Source organism: Haliotis asinina, chromosome 9 (genome assembly GCF_037392515.1).
Source record: "Haliotis asinina isolate JCU_RB_2024 chromosome 9, JCU_Hal_asi_v2, whole genome shotgun sequence".
Lineage (NCBI taxonomy): Eukaryota > Metazoa > Mollusca > Gastropoda > Lepetellida > Haliotidae > Haliotis > Haliotis asinina.
In genome coordinates, this window is record NC_090288.1 from 35,034,239 (window position 1) to 35,053,511 (window position 19,273).

General features: G+C 37.3%; 1 protein-coding gene across 1 annotated transcript; it reads right to left on the reverse strand.

The window, feature by feature from the left end:
- Positions 1-6,503: 6,503 nt before the first annotated feature.
- Positions 6,504-18,171, reverse strand: LOC137295843 (pyruvate dehydrogenase E1 component subunit beta, mitochondrial-like). The gene is made up of 11 exons (XM_067827399.1): positions 18,093-18,171; positions 17,917-17,979; positions 17,430-17,537; positions 16,191-16,253; positions 15,353-15,388; positions 14,732-14,794; positions 14,036-14,080; positions 13,439-13,616; positions 11,147-11,257; positions 10,427-10,660; positions 6,504-9,654 (listed from the first exon to the last, which is right to left on the reverse strand). The coding sequence occupies exons 1-11, from the start codon at positions 18,123-18,125 to the stop codon at positions 9,506-9,508; spliced, it is 1,083 nt and encodes a 360-aa protein (XP_067683500.1). The 5' UTR covers positions 18,126-18,171; the 3' UTR covers positions 6,504-9,505.
- Positions 18,172-19,273: the final 1,102 nt, after the last annotated feature.

Genomic DNA, 19,273 nt, shown 5'->3' on the forward strand with positions numbered 1-19,273 from the left:
ACGAGTTTTCACAAAGCAGAAGATATCTGAGACCTTCACCAATGCGAACTTTCCTCCCTTGTTAAGCAGACGCATATTTGGATATGATATTTTTCAAAGCATTGTTAAGCCAACCTTACTCCCTAACTCTAAGATGTTCAAACTAAGCTGGGTATGAAACTCCCAAAAATTTCACCCAGACCACATGGCTGGTTAGATGTAAAACTTGCCAGCCCTGACCAAAACCTCCCTGCAAATAATTTAGGTTCAACAAGCAACATAGTTTATCATCTACTTGAACTTCATTATTTATTTTTAAGAGTGAATTGATGATTTATTATCCTGAAATCTTCATATACTTATAAATTTTAACCCAACTTACGGGCAGGTGAATTTGAGAACTTCGTAGTTGAAAAAAGATCATCCCAGACGGTCAGGCAAATGCTGACAGTTTTACACGGTGTAAGTTACTTTGATGATGTCTTTTTCCTTTTGCAGTAGTGGATATAGCATATCATTTGTTTTGAGAGCATTCAAGGGTTAACTCGGAATGAAAAGCAGGATGATGTTTGAACAAGAGACCTCAGCTTTGAATTGAGAAAGAAGTCAAGTCTGGTGGAACTGACTGAGAAGTTGTGTTGTTGAGTTGACCATTAGCTCAGACCAGTTGGATGGACTGAGAAGTCAGGTCTCATGGAGTTGACCATTGGATTGGACTGAAGTCATGTCAGGTGGAGTTTGAATGAGGCATCATAAGAAGTATGATAGAATCAAGGGTCCATTATCAAATATCAAAGGTTGGTCTGGGTGAATTGTTGCAGCCCTACTATTTTCATGGAGTAAGGGCTAGCCTTGTGGTTAAGGCATTTACTCATCAAGCCAAAGGTGTGGGTTTGGATGTCCTACTTGGGTGCATTGTTGGAAGCCCATTTCTGGTGTCCCATGTGATATTGCTGCAATACTGCTAAAACATTGTAAAAGTCCAATTTCTCACTACTTTTGATGTCAAACTTTGGTAACTTGAAGTCAAGATGACGTTTACCAGTTAAAGTCTATTTTACTGTTTAACACAAAATATGAATCCAAAGTGACACTGTAATTATAGTACTTTTTCAGTTTTAAATACATTCTGACCTGTTTCAATAGTCAGAGGCAATTTATTTATTTCCGAACATGTGTTTCTTATTTTCATTCTCACTCTTTCATAGTTTCATAACCATTCTGCTATAAGACATTCATCAGGTTTGCTTGACATATTCATGTATAGCTATCTTCTTTTCGCCATACCAGCCCTGATAGTGGATATTCATCAAACATTGCCTTTGTTATCTCTAAAGGAGCAGCTGGTCTCTCTGATGATCCTTGTTAATCATTTTTAATTCAGTGTACTAACTATTATGTTGAACTGCTCAAGGAGTGTAGTGTTATCTTGGGTATGTCAAATTGTAACATCTTTGGGTGGCAGTTTAAAAGAAGGGAACTGCAATATTGCTGTTTGAAAACAGTACAAGAATCTTGTATGAAATGTCAGACCCACAAACTCCTTAAAATTGTTATCCTTAAAGATTGTCAGTATTGCACAGAATCCTGACCAAATATGATCTTTTATCTACTTTGGTAAGCCTGTATTTGGGGAACATATTTCAAAACCAGGGAGAGGATGTAGTGAATCATTGCTGAGCATTGAATTAAAGACCACAGTGCAAACTTGGGGCGATGGAGTAGTCAGGTGGTTGAAACATTCACTTGTCACGTCCAAATCATGGGTGGAATTCCCCACATTGGTGAAATTAGTGAAGTCCATTTTAGCATCACCCACCATGATACTGCAGGGGCGGTGAGGTAGCCTAGTGGTTAAAGCGTTAGTTCATCAAATGAAATTGAAAATTCAGGTTATTGCATATTGTCAAAGACACTTTTGGAATTCTACAGATATTTTAGCTAATTTGCTGTATGGAAGTGCCCTTTGTTACGAGCTCTGTTACGTAACCTTACACTCCTTGATGCAGACTTTTAGGCCACACTTTGTTTTCTTGTTTTCTTAGTGTTTTAAGTGGAAATATTGTTGGTTTCATATTATTTTTCCTTAAATTTGAGCCCACTTGAAAAGAAACATCTAAAAAATTGTAATCAAATGGGAATTGAAATAAAAAGTATTGGTTGCAAACAAGAAAACATTGTCTGGCTTCAGGTTTAAACTGTTATCCTTTACAGGGCTCGATTTAGTGCTTTGTTACAACTTGCACTGATACAACCCAGTACTACAAAGTGCAACCTCGTTATTAGTTTTTGAGTGGGTAAACTTCTGAACAAAACATATAAGTAATTTAATAGCATATTTCTTTCATTACCTATTCCAATAAAGGCAGTGCAACTGGAATTTGTCTGGTGCATCAAGGTTTTATTTTAGGTTGCGTGCGGTGCAGGAATGTGAACATCTCTTAAATCGAGCCCTGCTTTACAAGATCTCCAACCTGTGGTTCAAACTCAGTATAGGGCATATTGTTTAAATGTGGATGTACAGACTTGTCTGAAAAACACATTCAGATTTGGATGACACATACCTAAAATGTTTCTTTCAACCTTACTGTTGTGAGTTTTTCTATTTTGTTTTGTACATTTTCTGTAGATCATGCTTGTGTTGACAGCAGTACTGTAGGATGTTGTGTGAGTATTGGAGCATCCAGACAGGGGGTAAAAGGGATAACTTTGTCACACTTTGTATTTCAAGCCTACAAGTGGGAACTATCCCGCTGTGCAGAAAAGTCTATATTAATCTTGGAAATAGCAACGTAAACATATTACCTCACTACTGAAACAGTGAAAACTGGCAACACAGGACTATGGACCTACAACATTTTTACATTGGCGAATTCTGACCTCTACTGCACATGTGTGTTATGATCCGTGCTTCTTCCAAATTGTTTGAGCAACTGTGAATGGCCTGGCGAAGAAGTATTGAAGAATATGTCGAAATGATTTGCTGTCAATCATTTCATATGAATTGGAAAGTAAACTAAACAAGTGTACACACAAGTACGATGATGATGAATGCCAAATAACACAACAGAAATATATAAGGAGGGAATATAACTTTTGTCCAAGCTGCAAAATGTCAAGACATCTTCTTCCATGTGCACATGCCCAAATGTTGAAGTGGCATGTTAGTCATTTTTTATCCATTTTGGCAATTTAAAGTTAACATTTTTACTGCTTCAGTAGTGAGATATTGTGTTTATGTTGCTATTTCCACGATTAGTGTAGACTATGCAGCATTTTTCTGCACAGTGGGAAAGTTTTCTTTAGTAGACCTGTATTTTGGAGGTAGTTTTGTGGTTAAAGTGATGAGTTACCGGGCCGATTCCCCACATGGGCCAATGGATGATGCCCATTTCTTGTGTACCCAACCATGATAACGCTTCAATATTGCTAAAAGCTGCGTAAAACCCTATTCACCGATTCACTCACTCATATTGCTGGAATATCGCTAAAAGCGATGTGAAACCTTGCTCACTCACTCTTGGAGAGTGGGTTTCAGTCATTAATAGGATTTGCTCAAACAAGTACTAGCATCTGTGTTTTGTATCGAATATGTTACATTACTTTGGACCACTCTCTGAAAGGCTTCATTGTTCAGCCAAGTAAATCAGGTAAAGTCATCAACTGCCTGAGGATGACAGTCAAACAAAGCAGAGTCTGTCCAACAATCAACAAGCAAGAGTGCAGGTGCCTATTTTAATAGGGTCTTCTGTCGAGTAGCTATGTGTTCATTTCTTATGTAATGAAGGTATGTGTCATTTAGATGGATTTGTTTTCCTGTTGTACTTTTAATGTTGCCTTGTCCGGGACGTATTGTGATATATTGAAAATACTTGAGAATGCTCATTTATTCAAAGGAAACAATGCTTATGTTGACAAAATGACAGTGTGGTTTGATTTGGGTCACTTTATCTCAGGTTAATGTCAGTTACAGCCTTAAAGATGAAACAGATATTAGTTTTGTGGAGGATGCTATCTTTACCAACAATATTAAAATGCAGTTTGTAAACTGTTAAACTGTGTTTTTCATTCTGTCACCTGCTAGTGCTATTGTCAACATGTAACTGACGTTAACGAACGCAACAGTAGAAAAGATCAAATACAGAATATGAGGAACAACCATGTTTGTTTGTGTATACCTAAAACACTGGTTTAGAATTAGATGCAAATACAGAAGTTTATTGCTCCAAATATATATTTTCTAAACTCATTTTTTATGAGGTTTTTCAAAACCAAATGTGCTCATTCATCTTGGAATTTAAGTCATTACTCCCTGAAGTTTGTTGATTATCATTTAACCTTTCTACTGTTGGGACACTTGCAATATTTTCTTCTATTTCATTCAGTATTTTCTCTTGTTTAGCCATGATCTGGAAAGTCTTCTGTCCATTGTTTACTGTCTTAGAACAATGGCAGACGACTTCAGCGTCATCAAACTTGATATATTGTCCCAAAAATTTTAAAATAGAACTTCAGTAATATATCATCCAAGTCTATTTGATTTTTTTTAGAAAATTTATTAGAATTAACTTTAAAAAATATCATAAATGATGACAGAAGGGAATGGGGATATCGAGAAAAGATAATTCTATTTTTCTGGTTAAAAAATTTAAAATGCTGACTTTTATTATTCATTTTTTTATATAGAAATTGAGGTAGTTCTGCATAATTTGGTACAAAATTCACCTCGCCCTAGTTGTAAGGTTGTGTATGTTTGTGTATTTGCATAATGTTCACATAGGCAGCATTACTGTATTCACAGTGAACATACATCAATTTCATTTTATTTCCTCAAATGTATATTACTAGGAGTTACAGCTGCTAAATTATCCTTCTACAAATCTAAGAGTAATTTTCTTGAAATATAGTCAGTCTTTTATGGAAATTTGTTTGAAAATGTCATGAAAACATATGGTATTATTTATTCTACTGTCTGATGCAAATTGTGTCCTTGTATGAAATTTTGCACCTTGACTAGGGCTGCAACGATTCGGTTCCATTCATCAGAAATTGAATCTGATACCTCAGGTTTGATTTTCGATAACCATTATCACTGTTTCCATTTGGTATTTAAATACCTATTTAAATTATTTCCTCACAGCCAGAACATAATTTTGACTCCCAATTTGATCAGTTTCCAGCACTAGAATATGACAAAATGTGATTGGATGACACCAGGCTAATTATCAAATGAGGATTGTTGTTGATGATGGATTTCATGCTGACGAAAAAGACTCTGAGAGTTAAATGAAATTCGATGTTTATACTTTTATGAAAAATCAAATTGGAGGTCAAATATCGAAAATCAAATCTAGATTGCAGCCCTAACCTTGACTGGCCATGTTTCTTTGATACATTGTTATATTGTAAAGAGATGACTTATGATCATGTTTGCTACTGATGCTGTTCCGCCCGTCAGACTTACTCAGTTCAGAGAACTACTATTTATGAATTAATTCCTCAGTTCATTTAACATCCTGGATCTTAATAAATGATTGAGGAGTTCATCATTAGCCGATCAAGTTTCAGATAGACACTGTAGTCCATTCGTATTGTAACTTTGAACACGATGAGCCTGTGGAAATGTTTTATAAGAAGCTTTTGTGATCGAAACAAGATTTGATATGTGTAGTGTCTATAGGGTAATAATCCCACCATTGATGAGATAACCCACCCTTGATCACTGAGGATGAGGTCAAGTAGTGGTACAATGTGTACATATTGGCAATCATATACTCCACTGATTCAAGAAGCCATGAGGACTAGATACCATGAAATGATGGGGTCTTCAGGAATAAAACAATTCAATTTCTGTTTTCTCTTGTTATTTGTGAAGGTGTTAAACATAGCTTAAAACAAATGATGGATGGCATATTGATCACACATGTCCATGCTAAAAGCGTCCAGTTGTCTGAATATAATTGTAGCCCTCCCATAATGTTTAGGTTAAGTTCATCCACCTATAGGTTTCAGCTGAAGTTCATCCTCCAATAATTTGATTACTCTGCTACAGATGGATATGTTCATGTGACAACAGTGCTGATTATTATTGTTAGTTGTGTTAATGAGCGATGCAGGTCTCCGATGTTTATCACTTCTGTTAAACACAGGTATGGTGCAGACAAGCCTTGAAACAATCAGACCAAACTGGGATTTGAACCCACAATCACAAATCCCTGACATGTCTAAGATTTTTGTGTGTAAACGTCTCACTCCGCAATATTACAGCCATATGGTAATGATCTGTAAGTAACCAAGTCTGGACCAGACAATCCAGTGATGGGATACTATGACATACCAACCATGTCAGCGAGCCTGACCATCCGATCCTGTAAACCGCCACAGTGGCAAGCATGAGTTGCTGAAGACCAATACTATCTCAGACCTACATTGGTAACATGTCAAAATGAGGTGACTTCACACGAGCAGTGGTGTTATCTCAGACAACCTACCTGAACAATGGAATGTAGGAAGGATTACACAAGTCCTGGAGAGAAGTTAGTTTATTTTTATGTTACATGAACATGACATGCCAGAAACTGTCATATAATAAACACATCAGCCAGTGTCTCAACATACAGCCTTCACACATTTGATCTTCAATAACCTTATGCTTTCAAAATTCCTGTGGGTCTTCAGGCTCACGATAACAAATCCAAACTAAACAATAACAAGACACAATAAGCTACATGTCACAAGTACCATTTGTTCTCAGTAATTATTGTTTAACTAATAACTGTCCTGAATCATTTCAAACTGAACAACTAGTTTCAGTTCCTCTCGTTTCAAATGGCAAATATGTGAACTGGACACTTTTGGAAATTGAAATGTGGGGGTTCAGTTTTACGCCATGTTTGGCAAGATTCCAGCATAAGGGCAGGGGACACAAATGGACTTCACACAATGTGCCCATGTGAGAAATCAAACCCAGATCTTTGCTATTATCACTGGGCTACACAACTTGGACCTTGAAACCAAGACTAGCATATTAACTTGGGTAAATTCCATGTTTGGTAGAATAGTTGGTATTGTTCAAAAAACCTTACCAGTGTGTGTTCTAGGCCTCCATTTAACTACACTGCAGCAAAACAGAACAAGTTTCTTTCCAGAAATTCATTGTTAAGAATCAAATTGTGTACTTAATAAAAGGTATTCCAACAAGTGAAGAAAATTTGGGCCATCTTTGAAACAGCAGAGAAAGGAACTGTGAGTGTAGACTACACTACTGTTGATAGAAGATAATCATTTTACACAAAAAACTGATTCTCATGCCAAATGTATAGGAATATATGTAGGATGTCATCCCACTATCGTAAAAGTTGAGTGGTATCCTTATGGTAATGTCTCTTTCATCACTGAAATGGACTTCTCATTGACTTTCTGGTCACATGGCTGATAACAGCATGACACCTGTTAGAATGTTTAATGATGTTTCAAAACAGTAACAATCCACAAAACAATGAGACGACAGAGAAACCAGTTTAAGGGAAACTCGTCTAGTCATTGTAACATATATAAAATGTATTAGTAAGTAAATACCCTGATATTTATTCCGTGTCTATGATATATCTGTGTATTTTACATTGCGGAAAGTTCTGCAACTGATGAACATAGGTTATCCCAAGTTTACATCCTATTTAATCATCATTGGCTTTTGAATATATTAGTGACTGCTGCAAGTAATCATCAAGACACAAAAACACTGAAAAATAATTTCAGTAGGGTAGCTATTCACAAGAATCAGGAACTAAAACAAACAAGAAAACAGATAATTAACTTTGCATCTAGTTCACCAGGTTGATTCACAGAGGAATCTTATCCACATTATGGCACAACGGTAGGTACAAGATACAGGACTGCAGCGATTATCTTATCTCGTTGGACTCAGTCTGCCATGGAAGGTCTCATTTGACAATTCCAAAACCTAGAAAATACATCAAGAAAATTCTGGGTTTATGTTGATCACTAATTCAATATTGTTAATCATTGTTCATCAACTTCTTAATGTCATTTTAAGAAAAATGTACAGACACAAAACTCTTTCTCAGTTTCACTGCAGTAGCTGTGAAGATGGATGACATGGTTTACACTTATTTAAGTGCAAGTGTCAGGTGCTGGGAGCTTTTATAAAAGCAAGCAAACACCAAAGTAATTCCAGTGAATGCACTGTAAAATACCTGAGTCGATTTTGCCTTCATGTTCCTAACCAGGGATGTCATGATACATACATTTCATGAATCAATACGTGTAACTTTTTTGGCGGCGTTATTGAGTAAAGTTACATTCTGAATATTAACATTTTTTATTTTATAATTGGCTACGAAAAGATCAACATTTCTGATTCTCAAAGGTTAAAAGGTAATAATTTCCCATCTTTGTGCATGAAAAATAATCATTTATAACTCTGAATAAACTCTCATAACATCATAAAAACATGATATAACTGCAAAATGTAAACAAGACATAAACATATTTAAATTAAAAATAAATATAGATACAGTTTTGAATGTATCGATAATTGTATCATCTCAGAAAAAGTATCTACGTATCGTGTCATCCCTGCTTCTAACACCACATGGCTTGGATGTACATAACTGAGTATTTATGGCAAGACACCTGTACGTATCAACACATGACAAAACTATTACTTTCCAATACCAGGATATTTAAAACAAACCACCATTTTTAACAGTGGGTTAACCTCAATAACTGATCATATCAACAAACTGAGAGAAATGCATCTCTGAGATTCAAGGTTCCTGTCTTTGGCTCCACCAAATCATGTTACTGATAAGTCATCTCTGATTAATATAACTTTTTGGTATCAACAATACTGTTCATAATCTTGTCATTGGTTCTCGCTACAACCCTCCAGGATAGATACACTGCCTGTTGCATTGTGGACAAATGCATCTCAATCTAAATTTCCAAATTATCAATTTGCAAACTGTCATTCCAAGTTTTGGACAATTTAGTTCACATCCTACTGAATAAACTGGCAGTGTGACCATGACGTAAAATAAACAATAAAAAATAAAATTGTTGCACATTTACAAACTCATGATAAAAAAATGTTACATGTTTCTTAAATAAATTTTAACTGAATTTCTATTCAATCAAAAAGTGAGACAATACCAATTTTGTTTTATATTATTTCACTTCATAAGCAAAGAATACATACTAGTCAACTTTCAAGGATAAAGTGCAAAAGGACATATATATATATCGTTAAGTTTCTTTTCCGACAGTATTAAAACTGTATACATCCTTATCAAAAGCTGAGTAGTAAATATGTGCTCATGTAGTGATAACAAACATAAAACACAACATAAATACTGAAAACCCACTTTCAGCCACGAGCCACGACCTGGAAGAAGACACCGACTAACAAGCACTTTTGAGCCTATACAGTCTTTCATTGTATACACTTACGACCCTCATTCTATTAAAATGGCGTAAGATCTGGTAATATCTGTACAGCTGATCATCAAGGGATGTTCAGGCTCTTTTTAACAGCTCTTATAACATTGATAGGTTGAGGGAAGGCAGAGTCTTCGAGGGTCTTGGCATACGGGGTGGGGACATCAGCGCCAGACACACGCAGGACCGGTGCGTCAAGGTAGTTGAAGGCAGCACCTGAATTAAATACCGTCAAGTGAGTGAGTGACTGAGCTGGATTTATAAAGTTTTCAGTACGATTTCAGGTTTATTTAACTGTGTGAGCATAATGTGAAAAGAAATCTGCAAGCTAAACATTTAGACCTTTGATACTTTTGTGAAACCATTGAGTATGACTTATTACTGATAAACCCTGGACCATAACAAAGGCAAATATTGGATTTGACAGCAGATCTTATTAGGACCAGCCATATCTGAAATTTCTACATAGAATTTCACGTTTATTCTCAGGCACCACAAGACATCATTCCCACACTCTGTGCAGTTTTGTTGTGGGAACATCTGGGTAGGAACAGATTCCATTAGTATATTGCATAGTCTTGTAATATAGAGAGGGTGAGTGAGTGAGTCAGTGAAGTCTAAGTCGCTTTGTGTGTCAAACGTTTATACGCAATTTGCCATCTTGTATTTCAAAAATCCAAATTCCAACACTTTTAAAGTATTCAGCTAATCTCCAATAAATAAAAACCAGTTAATAAACAGATTTTCCACTAATTTCTCACAGCATGTACAAGGGATGCAACATTAACACTATCAGCAATATTCCAACAATATCACGTTACACCAGTAATTGGCTTCACTCTTTGTACCCATGCATGGAATGGACCATTAGGACACCACACCAACCGAAAAACAGCATCAAAAGAGCAGATATTCAATATGCAGCTAACATGTGATTTTAAACTTTAATTTGAAAAGATTCGGACAGTTGTTTGAATGCTGAACTTACTTTCTATCAAGCGAGCACAGATCTCAGATCCTACACCGAACTGAGGCCAGCCCCCCTCCACCGTCACCAGGTGGTTGGTCTTCATTACAGACTGGATAATTGTCTCATCATCCAGTGGTCGAATAGTCCTTAGGTTGATCACCTCACACTCAACGCCCTGACCAGTCAGCTCCTCCGCTGCCTGTAGACAGGTGCCTACACTTTTGGAGTGGCTCACTAGGGTCACGTGACTTCCTGGAAATCATTCAATCGGAACATACATGTGAGAAGTCTGCTACCTTAACCACAAATCCAAAGCTGAAGTGTAGTAACATTGTGTTCAGTCTCCAAAATCAGTTATTGCAAAGTGAAGAAATTTTTAGCCATGTGTAGGTTCACAGACTCAAAAATAAGTGAGTTTAGTTTTATGCTGAACTCAGCGATATTAAGTGGTCTGTAATTAATTGTGTCTGAACCAGACAATTCAGCGATCAACAGCATGATCATCGATCTGCACAACTGGGAACAGATGACATGTCAACCAAGTCAGTGAGTCTGACTACCCGATCCTGTTAGATGCCTCTTATGACAAGCATAGTCACCTTTTGTGGCAAGCATGGGTTGCTAAAGACCTATTCTACCCTGGACCTTCACAGGTTTCATACATTTGAGGAGGATTCGCGGCTTCATTTGCAGCTGAGAGTAAGAAGCTAAATAATAGGTTAAACAGAAAATACAAACCTGCTCTTTCAATTTTAGCTTTTCCTATAGGTACAACGAAGTCAGGGGATAATGCTTCATCAGAGATCTCGAAAGATGTGCCATACATCAGCTCATTCTCCAAGTGTACAACTATAAAACAAACAGAATAATAGATGTGCAAAATGCTGATTGTAATATCGTACCAATTATATTATACAAAGTTATATGTTTCCATTCTTCAGTCTGCTAGTGACAGGAGAGAATCAATAATATGATATAGGAATATATTGCAGCAGTATTATGACTTATAAAAACTCTACTGACAGTTGAGAGTAAAGCAACCTTCAAGCGACAAACTTAAGTTTGATAGCACATGATGAAATTATAAAAGTTGATAAACAAGCATTTTCACACAACAAACACATGTTGAAAATTTTTTGTTTCATCTGAGAGCCATGTTTTATCGACAAAGTCACATGATAATTTCGTTGACTGCGATTGGTTGTTTCTGAACTACATAAGTCTGACAACAGTTCACATGTCACCCTTGAGTTTGACAACACCAAAGTTGGATGGAAAAGTTTGTGAGAACAGAGACTGACCCTATTCTCGGTAACAGTTTTACAAATCTGAAATTGGTCTTGGTGGCATTGTGAATGTTCACACTCTCAAACACGAGTTTGACAACATGTGTTTTCAAACTTTAGTTTGCTGTTGAGGGCTGCTTAAGTGAGTTAGTGAGTGAGTTAAGATTTTCAATCATAATAGCAATATTTCAGCCATATTGTGACTAAAACAAGTTCTAATTTCATCACAATTTAGGTAAATCATAAAATCCCTTCAAAGGAGGGCAGTAAAATATTTAGTTTATAACAGATTTCAATTCAAATCTAGTAACAAACTCTAAAACATTTAACTATCTATAACAATACTATATAAAAACAGGCTACAGATAGCCAACGGCTGAAGGTAGACAGCCAAACTAGCAACCATTTGTCACCTCTCCTCTCCCTTCAGAAGCATGAATATAGCACAATATTACATGACAGTTTCTTTAACAAACGTCAGATTTCTGATGCGGTTGGGTACAGAGGTTTCAAGACCATCTGTCTCATGTATGTTTACTACCGTTATCCCTGTTTCAAGTTATTTACTCATTATGTATAGCACAGGTGCCTCATTATGTGGGGATCACCGATGTAACCACCGGGATTTGAACTAACACCAGATGTAGTGAGCGAGCCCGTGTTGCCATGCTTTCAGCAGTATTCCAATATCACTGCATGAAATAGATGAAATGGGCTTCACAAATGTACCCATATGGGGAATAGAATCCAGGGTCTTGATTTTCGAAGCTCTCTTAGCCCTAAGATAGTCACAAGACTGTTAGTGTATGGCACTTATCATACCTCTAAGAGGGCTAACCTAGGCCCAGGTCTTCGGCCTTTTCTGATAAGTTATCATGGATATGAATCCATATAGACCTTTGAGAGCTTTCTTTCATATGATTGAATTTCTCACCAACACAAATAACAATCAGTGGGATACCATGTTGTTGCCTACAGAACATTGTGTCTGATTTGTAGCTTGCATTTTGAATATTTAGACATTATTTACACACTTCTTTTTAATATCATACAGCGTCAAAATATTTTTAAAAACTTGAAATATTAGCTTCCAAGGCTTGCCAATTCTTACAAATTTGAGGTCAGGAATCAGGAATTAACATAATGAGTATAAAGATAGGGTAATAGGGGTGGGGTACACGGGTAGAAAATTTGGACCTGTCCCTGCCCTAGTTAGCAGACATCGCCAAGTTGGCAATGGATTTTAAGCTACAAAAGCTGATTCTGAATGAAATCTGATCTTTTCACTGGTAGGAAGAATCAAATCGAAAATGACTGAACTGAAGGTCCAGGTGTTGGCATTTGTCAGATTTTCAAGATCAATCACTGGATTATCAAACAATCGACCATCGATTATAGATCAATCAACAAGTTATGTGATATGATTCAAGACTATTACAAGTTTTGTCATTGACTGTTACTGGTCTCAGGTGCATGAGCCAGTCAGGGAGCTCCTTCCTATGTGCTTATTTTCATATGTTTGCCTTTATTACAAGATACAGACTTCCATGACCCAAGATGGATACACATTCCATGATGTAAGTACTAAATGAGTGAAATTCACAGTGAAAACAGTGTAAATACTTACTGTCTTACATTATACGGACATATAGGTACATATTAACCAATCATGACCGCATCACAGATATTATGATCGATTAATTGATTACTATTTTCTACCAATCAATCATCGATGAAATCCGACCTGGGTCAGGATCCCTGATAGCAGCTTTGAGCAGTCCTCTTGCATCTTCTGAGGAATAAGGGGAGAGAACTTTAAGTCCTGGGCAGTGACTGTACCAGGCGGCAAAACACTGGGAGTGTTGGGCAGCCACGCCCATGGCAGCACCATTAGGGCCTCGGAACACAATCGGCACTGGAACCTGGAGAACATAATGGGACATTCACCAAAAGGATCTATACTTGTAAGATGTGTGACAAGTGTTAGAAAATTTCAGAGTGACACTTATCAGAATTACAGTGTTCAGATAGCATGTCTTAATATTGCTCAGGGATACATGTCTTGCTCAATGCATGTTTCAAAAGTCTGAACTATTTCCCCATTCTAAAAGTGAGCGAAGTCGGTTTTAGCAATATTTCAGCAATATCACATCAGGAGACACCAGAAATGGGCTTCACACATTGTACCCATGTGGGGAATCGAATATTGGTTGTTGGCGTAACAAGTGAACAAGTGAAAAATAAATCAAAGAACAAGTAAACAACAAGGCTAAGATTTCCATTTGTTTCCAGGGACATATTTATCTCATTCATCAAATCATGTTAAATCACTTCCACTTACAGTGCCTGCAGACATGTAGAAAGTTTTGGCAGCTGAATTGATAATCTGAAACAAAAAGAACATTGAATAAAACTTCAGTTAATAACCAGTCTGCATGAGAAAAACGTTACTTTCTTCCTTCCTGATCCATGTATCATACAATACATGTGGGGTTACTCTTTCTCATCAAAGTGATGCTAGCACTTTCTGGGGTTGAGTCATATCCGGCATTCAAACCCACACTCTTAAAATCTGGCACCTTGTCACTAAGCACACAGTCAGCTATCTAACCCGCTCAGCCACTGTGGATACCATAAGGGACTTAAACCAAAGATGTACTGGAACCTGTTCTATACCGTCGAACATGTAACACATGTTACATCTGACCAATTTCTGAATGGCACTGAGTTAAGCAATACTCCACCGATATCCTATCAGGTGATATTCACATGGCGGTCTGTAAATAATCGAGTCTTGAACAGACAATCCAGTGATCAACAGCATGAGCATCAATCTGTGCAATTGGGAACCGATGACATGTATCACATGTACCACTGGATCCCATTAGTTGCCTTTTACAACAACCATAGTCTCCTTTTGAAGCAGAGCATCGGTTCCTGATGACCTATTCTATCTCGGATCTTCACGGGTCTGCCAATCAAATGGTATAACCACTTGGCTATAGTACCGCCCCAAAATGTCAAGGTGCCTTCATACCTGATCTATGGCTTGCATGGAGAAGTTGAACGTCATGAATTCGCACACCGGTCTCAGTCCCGCCTGCAAATCAAAGCAACCTTCATGATACAAAAACCTCCTCAAACATTAACATATCCAATTAAGTTCCATGTGTATCTAAATAAAACAATTTGAGTCATCCAGCACATGAACGACATGAGCTATCTTCCTTGCAGCACTTTTTACGGCTGTCAAAAGTTATCTTTTTGTAAGGTGTTACGAAAAGTTGTATGAACCACACACAACAGACTGGTATGTGTCATGCAGCACTGCTCAGCTGTTGTATTTGAGGGTTTTTTTATCAATCATGATCAAAGGTCTCTATAAACAACAGTTTTGAGAACAAACTAACCCTAAGCTAGTTCTTAGAAGAGTACAACATCTACAGGAAATGAAGCAAGAAAACACTAGGTTTCCCACAGATTGAAAAACTTTTGTTACACTAACCATATTTCAGCAACATCAGTGCAAATCATCTTTGGAAATGACATGACAACATCATGATCACATTAACAGGTTTCTCAGTTTGGGATGTAAAACTGAGTGACATCAGTTTAACAACATCCTGCAAGAGCTTATTGTCTACAAATGAACACTTACCATGGCAGCTCCTACTGCAATGCCAGCAAAGCCCAACTGCAAAACAGATAGGGAATTTGTTGAAGGTATCAAGCACAACATCAAGAACATAGCGTAACAGTGGACAGTCACATCCCTGATTTGTTTGAATGGCGTTCTAGAAGTTAGCGGTGTAGAGATGACTAAACTTGGATCATCAATGTCTTTATATTCACAATAGCAATGTTTTGGTATAGTTTCTATTTTCAATATACCTTAAAATGGTATAAGAAGCTATACTGAAGTTGATCATCCATAAAGCTTGTCATTTCCTGTCACATCACTCAGAGTTTGCCCTGAGGCAGAAGAACATGTGTATTTGACACACAAATTATCTTAAGTACACAGTGAATATAAAAGCTTGCATCATTGTTGACGCAATGCTACTGGGCCTTAAGTTCAGATAATCAAAGCTTGTAATTTGCTGTTGTTTAAAACTACTTATTATATGGTTTGCCAGTTACCTGCTCAGTGCTGATTAAATACCTGACATGCTTTACTTGGGTTTGTTTTATCGTTCTTAAAAAATTAATGTTGATGTCTTGATGAAAGTCCCATACTGAAGTTGACTCCCCAAAACATGTCCATGACTCCCTCTCATGACACCAGGGAGTCATGATGAGCTCTAAATTTTAATATTCCAGCTACATGGAGGTAGTCGATAAGTATTCAAGACTGAATGATAAATCCAGTGATCTACAGCATGAAAATCAACCTACACATGAACACATTAAAACAAAACCAAATGTGTAAATAATTATCTTTACTCATTGGATAACACCTCAGGAAGCTGTTGGCTTAAAATAAGATGAAGAAATACCTCTGTGATGGGTGTGTCAATTACACGCTTGTCCCCATACTTCTTCCACAGTCCACGAGACACCTGTAATTGAAGAATACAAACAGCTATCATGATAAAGTTCAAACATAGTTAATAGTACATGACATACTTTCCACACTGTACAAATATCAACGAATGTAAACATCATAAGGCCAGACCAATTTGATTTCTTGTTATACAGATCTACTGGTCATATTTTTGCATGAATAGGAAGAAAATATAAAAATAAAACACCATCACACCTACAGGTAAGATCAGTAACCTTTATCAACATGATCTTATCTACGTTCCATAAGTTCTCTGCAAGTTGTCTATGTAGTATTTAAGAATCGTATGTTTTTTACCTCATTCAAACACACCTATGCCCACTCACTTGTATCCATCAACCACGGAAGTGGTAAAGCAAATAAAAGCATTCAAGCTGCAAAACGCTTGACGCAGAAAGTCATGTTTAGGGAAGGACACTTTATAGAATCAGTTATAGGTCTCTTATAGTTATTGGATTTGTTTACATCCTAGTCATATATATATCCCAGTGTTAGGGGTTTTCTACGGTATGAGACAAAAACATATTTTTTATCCTGAATATCATTTTGATTTTTTAATTTTACTAACCTTGAGTGATAAAGGTATATTCAGCTATTTCACAATAAAGTTTCATGTGTTTCCAACAAAAATAGCGTTTTAACATTGTATCGGCGAAACTGCAGTTGCTTGTCACATCCAGGTATTTTTGTATGTTTTCGACGGTGAGCCATGCTTTTCCCTCTGCACTGCGAGAGAGTGTTTTGATCACGTGGCTTCCTGTTTCATATATTACCTGTCACTTGCAGATGACTGATCATGTTGAATTCTGCTCGCTATTTTATGTTATATAGGCAACTGATTTTGCATCTGAAGTGGTATTAACGATCGAGGGTAAATAATATTGTTGTTTATTTGCTCTTTACATAACTTAATTTCTTGATTTCAATTGTCAATAAAACGTCTCACGACAGGAACTGATCATTCGCCCTACTGATGAAACTGTTTGTGCACTCCGATCGCACGCGTACTTCCTCGATATAGCGCTAGCAATGCAATCGTCGAAATCACCAGAACGTCGAATTCAGCTCGCTCTGGGATATTTAATGAGATGTCAAGATGACCCTATGATTTGGCTAATACAACTTCTCTTCCCCAAACACAACAGCAATAGCAAAAGATCTGTTGATTCACCTTGTATGCTCCATCATACTGTGCAACTTCTTCTCCCATGAGAAACACTTTGTCATCACGCGCTATCTCTTCATCAATTGCACTATTCAAGGCATCTCGAACTGTCATCTGTGTAAATCCAAACAGAAACTTTGTTGAAACTAAAGCGTGTTATAATAATGCTCGTTGGAAACTCGTGGTATTATAATTACTACTGATACAAAAGTTGGCTTATTAAATAAAGTAAATATCTTCGTGGAAATGTGGGGATGCCTCCAAAAGACGCCTTGCTTCGACTGACACTGTAAGAAGTTTGGGGCAATTCGTCCCACACAGTGAATCCAAGGTCAAATGCACATTTACAGTACACATTTTATGTAGACATGTCCATTTGATGCAGATGCATGCAAGAAACCTAAGACAAAGTGGATTTGCAAAACGACAATTAAAACTCATAGAAGTTGTGGTGATTTCTTTTGACAGCTGACTTAAAGCGAACCCTACTAACCTGAGTTCCAGAGCGTGGAGCACTCAAACTAAGGTTTCGCCTGAAGGCGCACCATGCCGTATTCTGAAATGAATGGCAATACAAAGTGATGCATTGTTGGTTAACGTGAATATTCAAAAACGGTTTTATCTGAAGCATTGACAGTAAGAATATGTGACAGTGAAGCAAATTGTTACCTTTAGCAGTCGACTGCCTGAGATAGCTGCCATGTTGATGGCCGTGCCGGACGCGATGTACCCAAAATATATTTACTGTGGAGACGTCCGTAGTGACCTCCCCTTTATTTTGGTGTGTTCGATTAGATTTACTATGAAGATTAATGTGAAATTTCCCCCTTATTACAAAGCAGTGATCTGTGCTTCCGGACTTGTACATCGAGTAACACAGGATTTCCATCCACTGCTGTTCGTATGGTGTGATGTAACCCATATTTGTCGTTAAAGGCGACTAATGGATTCGGGTGGTCAGGATCGCTGACTTGGTTGACACATGCCATCGTGTGCCAGTCGCGTAGATCTATGCTCATACTGTTGAACACTGGATTGTCTAGTCCAGATCCGATTATTTACAGACTGCCGCCATATAGCTAAATATTGCTTAGTGCGACATAAAACTAACTAGCTCATTCACCGAGTGTGATCGAGGCACATGATCAACTGAATCAAAACTGAATCCATTATCAAAATTTTGGAACAACGCGCCAGTCACTAGGGCTGCAAAGATTCGGTTCGATTAATCGAAAATGGAATCTGACACCTAAGTTTCAATTTTCGATAGCCATTATCACTAATTCGATTCGGTATTTGAATATCTGTTGAAACTGTTACCTCACAGCCGGAGCGAAAATTTGAGCAGTTTCGAGCGAAACGTGATCGGTTGACGCCGGGCTAATTATCCATTGGCAGTTGTTGTTATGATAGACGTCGCCAAGTTGACGATGGATTTCACGCGAAAAAACGACTCTGGGAGTTAAATGAAAACTTATATTTTTATTAGAATGAATCGAATCGAAAATGATCAAATCTAGGGTTAAATTCAAAATGGAATCGATGTGTGGGTGAATCGTTGTAGGCCAACGTATCGCATAAAAAATGACAAGGAAGGACTGTGAGTGAGTTTAGTTTTACACCGCTTTTAGCCCATCCTCGATATCTCCAGGGTATACGTTCCGACAAGTCTCCACTATACCCTGGATGCATCCACGGCTCAGCCCGATAAATTTATTACGTCCCTTGGCTGGCTCTTTATTCAATCTGATGTCTACGCTGGGAAGTTGAGCGAACCAATCACAACTCGCTTTCGCTTTTCAAATTATCTAACCGATTGAAGTTGGGAAAGCAAACCATGAAGAGGTTTT

Excerpts from the sequence above, each read along its gene's own strand:
- LOC137295843 (XM_067827399.1), bottom strand. The coding sequence starts at position 18,125 with ATGGCAGCTATCTCAGGCAGTCGACTGCTAAAG. Across the intron at positions 16,254-17,429 it reads AGTATGATGGAGCATACAAG|GTGTCTCGTGGACTGTGGAA; the intron begins GTGAATCAACAG and ends CTTCAATTACAG. Across the intron at positions 10,661-11,146 it reads AGCTAAAATTGAAAGAGCAG|GAAGTCACGTGACCCTAGTG; the intron begins GTTTGTATTTTC and ends AATGATTTCCAG.